The 10,412-nt window shown below is 35.9% G+C and overlaps 1 protein-coding gene across 1 annotated transcript in view; it reads right to left on the bottom strand.

Annotated features, from left to right (window-relative positions):
- Positions 1-655: 655 nt before the first annotated feature.
- Positions 656-10,412, bottom strand: part of CCDC102B (coiled-coil domain containing 102B) — a 189,525-nt gene continuing 179,768 nt past the window's right edge. The window contains exon 6 of the mRNA XM_074847787.1: positions 656-1,102. Within this exon, the coding sequence (XP_074703888.1) occupies positions 1,013-1,102 (90 nt within the window). The 3' untranslated portion in view covers positions 656-1,012. The remainder of the gene's footprint in view (positions 1,103-10,412) is intronic.

Raw genomic sequence — 10,412 nt, 5'->3', positions numbered from 1 at the left:
ACTCTCAGCCAAGAAAGCCAACTGTATTCTGATCTGCATCAAGCGAAGTGTGCCTAGCAGATTAAGGGAGGTGATTCTCTCCCCCTACTCTGCTCTTGTTGGACCCCACCTGGAGTACTGTGTTCAACTCTGGGGCCCCTAACATGAGAAGGACATAGATCTGCTTGAGTGGATCCAGAGGAGGGCCACAAAGATGTTCAGTGGGCTGTAGCACCTTCCTTATGAGGACAGGCTGAGAGAGTTGGGGTTGTTCAGCCTAGAGAAGAGAAGGTGCTGGGGAGACCTTATTGCGGCCTTCCAGTACTTAAAGGGTGCCTACAGGAAAGGTGGGGAGGGACTCTTTAGCAGGGAGTGTAGTGATAGGATGAGGGGTAATCACTTTAAACTGAAAGAGTGCAGATTTGGATTAGATATAAGGAAGAAATTCTTCATTGTGGGGGTGGTGAGACACTGGAACAGGTTGCCCAGAGAAGTTGTGAATGCCCCTTCCCTGGAAGTGTTCAAGGCCAGGTTGGATGGGGCTTTGAGGAACCTGGTCTAGTGGAAGGTGTCCCGGCCAGTGGCCAGGGGGGTTGGAACCAGGCGATGTTTACGGTCCCTTCCCACCCAAACTATTCTATGATTCTATGATTTCAGACTCACTGTCTTCCCAGGACTTAATATGAACTTCTCTCATATGCCACGTACATTCTAAAGTATTTTTTCCCAAAGGTAAACTATGGTACATGTTAATTAAAATCCATCTTTTGAAGAGCAATTAAATCAACCGGAAAGGAAGAACAGTCAAAAATTCTAAGTTGGTACACACTGACATTAGCATATTTTCCTTGGTTCTTAACGAAATATCTGGAATACATAGAAACAATGCATACAGTGTTCCCATATGTATCTGACATGCGCTTCCTCAATTAAATTTTCCTAGAGGTCTTTATGAAGAGTGTAAAAGTTCTTTGTCCCTCCTCTTTACTGTTAGTCTTGTTGCTGCAGGGCTGTTTGATGATCTCCTGCACCTTCACTCACTGTCTTGGTAGAATCTCCAGCAACATACAAAGAACTTTGTCTGGTCCCATATCCTGAGTTCACCTTCTTCCGTCTCTTTAGTCTGAAATGAAATTTTTAAAAAATTGTGACCACAACACTAAGCAGAAAAGCCAGTTTAAGTTTAAAACAATTGCAGATCAAATTTCTTGTAAGAAAGAAGTTTCAGTAAGAGACAGTAGAACTTAGATGAGAAAATTTTTCAGTATTGTTAACTTTATAGTACACATTGGATACTTTTTCAACTAAATCCTTAATAAAGAAGAAAAAAGTATAGGGTTTCAGAGCAATTACTTGGAATTGTCTTTCACAATGAGAAGCAGGCTACACTTGCTTGTTTCACTTTTGATGACTGGGAGCCATTATTTATTGACTGACAGTTCTGAACTGTGGTACTATTGCTGTTCAGGATACATTTGAAGTTCTTACGTATAACTCATGAGTATTTTTATTGGAAGAAGAGAAAATGGAGAATAGTGAAAAATATCAAAGACATCTCAAACCCCTCATTTGACAGAATTCTAGCCTCTGCTCCAGCATAATGTCTTCATATTACATTAATAACAATAGGGAGAGATTATTTACAAAAGTATAATTATTATAAAAATTATAATTAAAACATAACTATGCTAAAAATATATTAGTTTTTATAAAAATATATTAGTTTTTATAAATGTTGGTTTGATAAATCACATTCTCAATAACCATGTGCTTCAGAACAAGAACATGCACTCAAGCTGGGCACCAAAAACAGGCTATTATGCTCTCTGGAATTCAGAGCACAGTGAACAGCCCTGCTACTCTGAAAACAGAGATTTATCAAGGTTTAGGAGCTTAAGTAGTGCCCAAAGTAGCTACAGCAAAGTAGCTATGGGACCCTAAAAGTTTTGTGAACAATGTCTGAAGATGTCAAGGTACCTGAGAGCTTTTATCAACTGTGGAACACTGTGGTCCCAAGTGACTTCTTTGTAGCTCTAACCCAATTCCTGGCAGCGTAAATAGGTCAGTCATACCATTATGCATACACGTCTAAGAATATATGTCTACTATTTAGAAAACAACTATGTTCTTAGAAAAACCCAGCACCACATGTAAAAATCACTCTGGGTTAAGTAAGCTGCCAAAGCGTAAAAGCATTTGAGCTGGCATAGCAATGTGATCTCTTACAGTGTCACAGACCCTATGATGCTCCTGTCTACTGATGAACATGCCCACTAATCATTCCAGATACAGACTGATTGCCAAGCCTTACATCAGTAAGAATCAATAAGCTGGCAACTTCTTCACCCTGTTGGATACAGAAGACTAAGCTGATCGGAAACTTAGTTGTCGTTACTGAATTTCACTGGATTTTTTTTGAAATGGCTGTTTCCTTTTTAATTACTTTAACAATTTCGAAGAATAACTTCACCTTATTAAAAATTCTAGATAAGTTCTATTAACAACTCATTGTTATTAAAAATACTTGTGTGAATATATTAGTGCCATATCACTCATAGGTCTTTTCCATTAATTTTGCTAATCTAAAATATATTAATATAAACTAAAAATAAAATCCCTAAAACTAGCAACTGAAAGAGATTTAAATTAAATTTAAAGAAAATAAGCTAAAAATTTATGAAAAATATCAGCCATAATTGATGGCTCTTCTTCCCCTGGGAATACACATAGTACATTTTCAAGACAAACCAAGTTACTTTTTTAAAAAATATTTCTTACTTAAACATTTTAGAAACAACCTGGTGTTTCCAGATGTCATGTTAGCCTCTCTAACATCTATAAAACAGTAAGAGAGTTTCATTTTGACTTCTGTTTCATAATCAAATTGATGCAGTTACACATATCATGAACTGCTACTAAAAACAGTACAGGAATACATAGAATGGTAAGCTTTGAATGTTTATACAAAAGCATACACACTTGCCAGAAATCACTAACATATAGGCAATCTTATTTAAAAGACTAGTCCCAATCTATAATGAATCACAAATTTTAAGAGTGACTATTGACAAGCTAAAGTACAACAACTTCCTTTTATTTCCACCCCGGTTTACAAGAGTCTTCAAACACCTCCTGTATGAATCCCTGAGACCAACTGCTTCATGGAAGGCAATTTTTGCCAAGGAACTGGAGTATGTCATATGTATGTCAAAAGGGTTTGGCTCAATTGCTTTTCTCTGTTTACAAGATATAATTCCTCTGAGTAGTTCTGCATTTTTCTGACTTCAGAGTGTGTATTCCATGAGATGGCAGTAGTGAATAGTCTATTTAAATGTGAACATTTATGGAGTTTGTGCCATAAAAAATTAGGGAAATCTTTCCCATTGGTAGTCTATGCCAGGCAACCTTGACAACAGCTGGCATCGAGGAAGGGATGGGGCAAGAAGTCGCTCTGTTGTGTCCCTCACCCACGTGATGGAAGGGCACTAGGAGCCATGTGAAATGGGAAACACGTCCGCTTCCAGCTGGAGTGTACCGAGGTTCCTCAGGGCAGGCAGAGAAGCAGCCAATTACACAAGTGCCCATCCTGGTTGTGCAAAGCCCAGTCAGCTCTGTAGCTGCTGCTGTTGCTTTGGTCGTCTGCTTGGCCAGTACTGAGAGTGAGTCGAAACCTCTCTATCTATACATGGAAGGACTACACAACTATGTTCCAAATTATTGACAGACAGGGACTAAAACTGTGGAAAGCCTAACAACAAAAATAATATGCAACTGCTCTAGAAAAAAAAAAGTAATAATCGGGATACAAATGGATAAGCAAAATAAAATGCATGGGTTTTGAACTCCAGATAAATGAGCAAGACATTTTAAAGCTCTTTTTCTAACAGCAGACAAATAGAAAATGCTATCAAAGTCAGCCAACGAAATCATGAAAATGCACAGGCATATAAAAAGGCAGCATACCATATGTCCACCAATATCTAGTACAACAGGAACATTAAGAAAGCCATTAAGATAGTGTCCCCATTGTGCCCAGGTATACAATAACATATGGTACATTTCCTGCTTCACTGTGCATTTCCTTGCTTTCATTGTTTAGCATCACTAATTTAGAGCTCAATTAATACAGTTTGTGTGTGCATTTCTCTGCAGAATATTTTAAAATTCTTCACTACTGATTAAAAGTAATCCTTTCTTTAGTGCAAGTGCACACTAAGTATTAATGTAAGGTAAGATTTTTTCCAAAACTTAATTAAATGGAAGAGCAAGCTAGCTAGAATTATTTTAAGGTAGCTACACATGATACTTAAATTATTACTGTTGTCTTATTCAAGTCCTCACACAATTTGCTACAATGATGTTACAGAGAGATATTACAAGGTGGTTGTTGGTTTTAATCAATGAAGACTTCCCAAGGACAGATGTGGGTATCTCTCAGGAGTGTAGATTAAAGGCAAAATAGTAAGGGACAAATGTAGCAGTGTTAAAGAACATACAAGAAATATAAGGTGACTATGTACTGATAAATATCCACCTGTACATGTGGAGAAGAGAGGGAAACCAAGATGTCTGAAAGATATTTCTCCTTTATGGATATTTTTTTCTCAAAAACCTAAAGAAGATTAAGGAATCTCAGGATTCCCCAAAACAAGATGAAAATTATTTGTAAGACACACTGTCTCTCTCTCTTTGGTATTTACAGATTCCACATTAGTTCAATCCTACCAAGGTTCTTATTTGATTTCAGGACTCCTTATGGGGAAAAAAAAAAAAAAAGTTCTCTTCTTAAAGGAATATTGTTAAATATCTTACCTGTCTTTCTAAAAGTTTCATATACTGAGTTTGATATTAAAAAAGAAATTAGAGTGAAAATAAAAAAACCCACCAACTTCTCAAATCAGAAATGTTTAGATCAAATAGCTGATTAGACCAAATACCTAATAACCTGCATATTTAATTTTAAAAGATAAATGGTGAGAGTTCACCTAATAAATAATAAGCATCAATCAGATCCACTAAGATTTCCCTTTTACTGTCTCATTCATGACAGTGGTGCTGTGCGGTACTACCTGAAAAATCATGCGTAGTTTATTTCCAAGCATGGGTAGAGAAGAAAGGGATCTGTGTTATGAAACCAAATCAGAATGAAATAAAGGGAATAATTACAAACTTGAGTTAGTATCTTCACTGGTATAAACTGTACCTTAAATTTAGACATTTATTAATGCCTAAAATAATGAATATTTTCAGTGGAATTACAGGTTCCTGCTCAAATTATCGTAACATAGATTTATGTCAGCTTCTGATTTAATTGAAACACATTTGCCTTTTAACATTAGGGGACTGTTACAGACCATGAGTGAACATATGGATATTGAACTAGGTTTCATATCTTTACAAGGCAGAAATTGCTTAGACCCTGTGTAAACTCATCCACTATGTGATTCCAATCTCTAAAAATACTATGTGGGCTCTCAAACAGTATGACTTTTTCTTTTAAATGTATTTCCTTTGAGAGCCAAAAAAAATCCAAGTCATGTTTTTCTGTACTTCTCATTCAATTAGTTTTTCTTCCTTGGAACTCATGCAAAATTATGCTTTTTGATTTTCCTGTCTTATATCCCCTTTTAACTTCAAAGTTCATCTCAGAATGAATTTTCCTAGAACATTTCTGGATACAGTGTATTACAGTAGCTACCACTGAAATTTACTGAACAATTACATTTAATATTTTCCATAGGATGGAATATGACAAAAATGACAATTTTGATCAAACTTTTGCTACTGCAAACTAGAAACAACACTTCATCACCGTAGTCATACAGATCAGAACCTGAAGTTAATATTTCTGGAGATAAATAGTTTAAGTCACCCACTTTAAGCACCTTAAGAATGGCAGAGGATGAACATTACACAGTGGATATCTAACAGAGAAGGATTCCTCCAAACACCCATTCATAAATTCAGGTCTTGTTAACAGTGAGGTTTTCCAAAAGAAGAGTAATTACCATTTATAACATTACAATTTCACTGTTCTGGCACATAATAAGAATTAAGATGACCTTTAAAAAGGTCTGTTTTTTCTTAAATTGATTTTCCTTAGTTCTCAGATAATCACATATTTTTGCTTATTTGACTTTGCATAATAACATCTTTCTTCAATTCTAAAATTTTAGAATCAGGTTATGAAATTCCCAAATAATACCACTTTTGTGAAGAAAATGCTTCCTTTCCTACATGACAGAAGAAAAATAACCAATCCACTCCCCCCAACAAATTGGACACAAGAAATAAACAATTTCAACTTTTAGGGAACTGACAATAACCTTCTGGCTTTTCTAGCTTTGGTTCTTAGAATACTCTGTACTTACTGAAATGAACCAGTATATCCATATCATCTGCTTCTACAGTGAAAAAATACAAAAAGTACATTTTTCACAATATGCTTGAATTTTTTTTTTTTTTATTGTCCATCACTATTTATCAGTATTTATCAGTATCATACAAGTGAGCCAATAAATATGTAATTCCTTGCATGTTACTATAATAGAACAGAAAATGTCCTTATATTTGAATATAAAGCATACTTTAGCTCTTTTCCTATTGGTAAGCATACATTAAGGTTAAATACAGATTGTTTTTGCCATTATACTCTGCAAATCATTGTGTTTGACATCTGTATTGCAAGCACTCAAAATTTAAATACATTTAAAAGTAAATTTGAAGAGATGTCAGAAATATTGAATAGTGACCAACACAATGCAATCAATATGTTTTTCATTTTTTTCATATGGTCAGAATAAATTAGATTTAAAAATCCAACAACCCATGAACTTTTAGTTAAACGACTTATTGTTAAACAAACTAAAGTTTATCTGAGAAAGCAGATATTTTAGCAACTGTTTTAAGAGTTAGAAGTAGATAGTGTAAGACTTATTTGTGTAACATGCTTCAATATTCTTTACAAAATTCTGAACACAAGAATAGTTCTTCTGGGCCTACAGAGAAGAAGATATCAATAATATATACACTCCCTTCTGTTTTAAGAAGTGTGATTTGCATGGAAGGCTTTTTGTGGGCATTTTTTTTTTAATAGCTGAAAAAAGGATAAGAAAGTACACTTGGCACAAGCTCTTTTCTCATTCCTTTTTTATACATTAAGATTCACTTTCTGCAGTAATATTGTCACCTATATAATCTCCAGGCCAATAAAAAGCATGATCATTTCCTTTCCCAGTAATTACATGGTTGCCAGCTTCAATTTAGATCCATTTACCCTTTCAGAATTCTTAACTTCTAGCAGTTGCTCAATATGCATCTTCATTACTTTCCTTTTACTTGTTCCAGGTGTGAAAGGTATTCAACTCTGTAGGAGACATTAACTTTTCCCCCCCCACCTCCCCTTATGCATTTCCTATTCTCCATCCAAATTTGTCTTGAAACTAAGTGGGCTATCTTCAGAATCATGTCAGGTAGGTTGAAAATAATACTTGAAAAATGAAGTTCTCTTCAAAATAAGGAAAAAACCATGTACACTCAACAAAACAGACCATTTAATTCCTGAAAAAACTACTTACTATACTGCAGTATCATTCATTATTATGCCTCCCAGTCATAGTCATTGAATGGAAATTATACAAGAGTTCTTGGAAGCACTGGAGAGTTTTGCCATACACCATGTTCTGTCTTGGACCATTGTCCAAACCACTGTTCATCTTTGACTATACTAAAGTCTGATATCTCTTGAACTGGCTAGAGTAAAAACAAATACCATGCATCACTGCTGTTCTGTGATTACAAGCTTTGCAACAGTGAAAGCATTTCTTTTAAAACTTGTAAGGCTGACAGATAGAATGTGAATGTGCACATTACTTATTCTGCTCCCTTCCATTCCTCCCAGCTTCAAATTCTGACATGATAGTAGCTACTATCTCACAAACAGTTAAAGATAGCATGCAGCTAGAAAATTACCTAACTGCAAGTTTGAACCTCGGCTTTCAAATATCACAAAGCACTAATCTCTAGCTCTGTGGTTTGTAAGGTTTTGATTGCTGAAATCATGTGGGAGCTGAAGTGAAAAGCAACAAATGTTGATGGTAATCTGGTGATGTGAAGGTTTCATTATCTTAGGACCTACCATGTCTGATAAAATAGTAAAAGTACTCTCAGGACCAGTAAAATTATCTTAAATATGCAAACAGCAGGGGGAAAACACTGATCCCTAAGTGGCAGTAAATCAGACAAAGACTAAAGCAGAGTAAAGTGGTTAAAAACAGAGGTAAAATAGAATTAGATAAGATATAGAGCACTCTTCCTTTTTTTCATTGTCCATTCTTTGTAAGAATGTTATTATAAATTAATTATTTAGCAATGCATTAGAATAACAAATTGGTATTTGCCAAATACCAGTCATAGTTTTGGTTTCATATTGGAGGAAAATAATAATATGTGTTTTCTGAATTTTTGGATAAGATGCCTGAAGTTTTCCACATCTCAATTACATTCATAATGTACCTAACTCTCAATACAGTTCAGGACAAGTTGACTCATTATCTACAAACTCCTCTGAAAAGTCTAATTTTAGGGTCTCTGATTGTGACAGTGCCAGGACATAAGCTGGCTGTGTTTCTACTGTCCATTTTTCTGGTACACCTCCAGCATCCAGAACCATTGTATCAGGAAAGTTTGAGAATAGATTCCTGCTTAGTACTTCCATTATGCTCTTACTGACCTGTTTCCCAGCAATTCAGATAATCCCTTTTGGAACCAGCCAATACACTCTGCCTGAGTAATCTTTTAAGGCAGATTCACAGCAATGAAGTACTCAGTCGTTTTCGTGACCCTTTGTACACTCCCCCAGTATGTTCATGTCTTATACTGGGGGCCCGGAACTGAACCCAGTGCTCCTGATGTGTTCTCACCAGTGCTCAGTAGAGGGAAAGGATCACCTCCCCCAACCTGCTGGCAATGCTTATCCTAATGTTCTTGGTCTTCACTGACTCGAGGGTACATTGTTGACTCATGGTAAGCTTGTTGTCCAACAGGACTCCCAATTCCCTTTCTGCAAAGCTACCTTCTAGCAGCCCCAAGTACATTCTAGTGCAAGGGATTCTTCCTATCCAAGTGCAGGATTTGACATTTCCATTTGAATTTTATGAGTTTACTGTCTGCCCATTCCTTCATCTTCTTGAGGTCCTCTGAATGACAGAATAACTACCTGGCCTATTAATGACTCTTTCCTGTTTTGTATCACCTGCAGATTTGCTGAGGGTACACTCTGTCCCATAATCCAGATGATTAATGAAGCTAAACAGTACTAGCCCTGGCATTGACACCTAGGGTACACCACTAGTGATTGCCCTCCAAATGGACTTCACTTCACTAACCACAGATCTCTCAGCCCAGCAGTTCAGCCAATTTTAAGTCCACCTCACTGATCATTTATTTAGTCTGTAATGCATTAGATTGTCTATGAGTATGTTAGGAGCAACAGCATTGAAAGTATTGCTAATGTCAAGATAAATATTCATTGTTCTCCCATCATCCACAAAGCTAGACAATTCTTTGTAGAAGGCTATCAGGTTGATCAGGCATAATTTCCCCTTTATAAATCCATGCTGACTACTTACAGTCATCTTCTTGTTCTTATGCTTGGAAATGTTTCCCAGAATTAGCTGTTCGATTACCTTCCTGGGAATCGAGGTGAAGCTGACTGGTCTGTGGTTTCCCATATTCACCTTCTGTCCCCTTCTGCACAAAAAGCTGCACAAACTGCTGCACCTATTACTGCCTCTGTTATTCATGCTCTTTTATGGCTTCAGTGCTACCCAGTTCTCATATTTAGTCAACAGTGCTATACTCAGTTTATCCACTTGCCCTCATGATTCTGTAAATCTCATTCATACCCCTCTCAGCTCTCTTCTCTTAAGGTCCAAGACTCTTTCCTTGAAAAGAAACCTATCCATCCATTTGACCCATTCAGAAGCTGGGGCATATACAGCTGTAGTTTTATTGTGTATTTATGCTCAAAAGTTTTTAAAAAAGCAGCATGTAAATATTAACATGGAATATTAGCAGCTCAAATTGTATGTAAGTGAGGTTAATTTCACATCCTCTGCAATTTTATTTATAAATTTCAGTGAAAGAAAAGGTCTTGAACATTCTTTCACTATCGATAGAGAAATCTTGTAGTTTTTGTCTGGCTACATCAATTTTATTACCATTGAGATTCTCTTTCTGGCTGTTGCTTTGCAATTCCTTGGTTTTTCATATTTGTAAATCTTTTGCTACTTCCAAAGATTGAAACTATGGCACTATTCTTTAGATGGCTGAAAACCTCTACTTTTCAAAAATACTGTTGCAATTACAAAAAAAAAAAAAAAAAGTTTATCTTTCTATTTATGATATCAAAAATTAAGAGTATATTGGACTGA

The sequence above is a fragment of the Strix aluco genome, chromosome 1 (assembly GCF_031877795.1).
Source record: "Strix aluco isolate bStrAlu1 chromosome 1, bStrAlu1.hap1, whole genome shotgun sequence".
Taxonomy (NCBI): domain Eukaryota; kingdom Metazoa; phylum Chordata; class Aves; order Strigiformes; family Strigidae; genus Strix; species Strix aluco.
The sequence above is the reverse complement of the archived record's forward strand: the minus strand, read 5'-3'. Positions and strand labels throughout refer to the sequence as shown.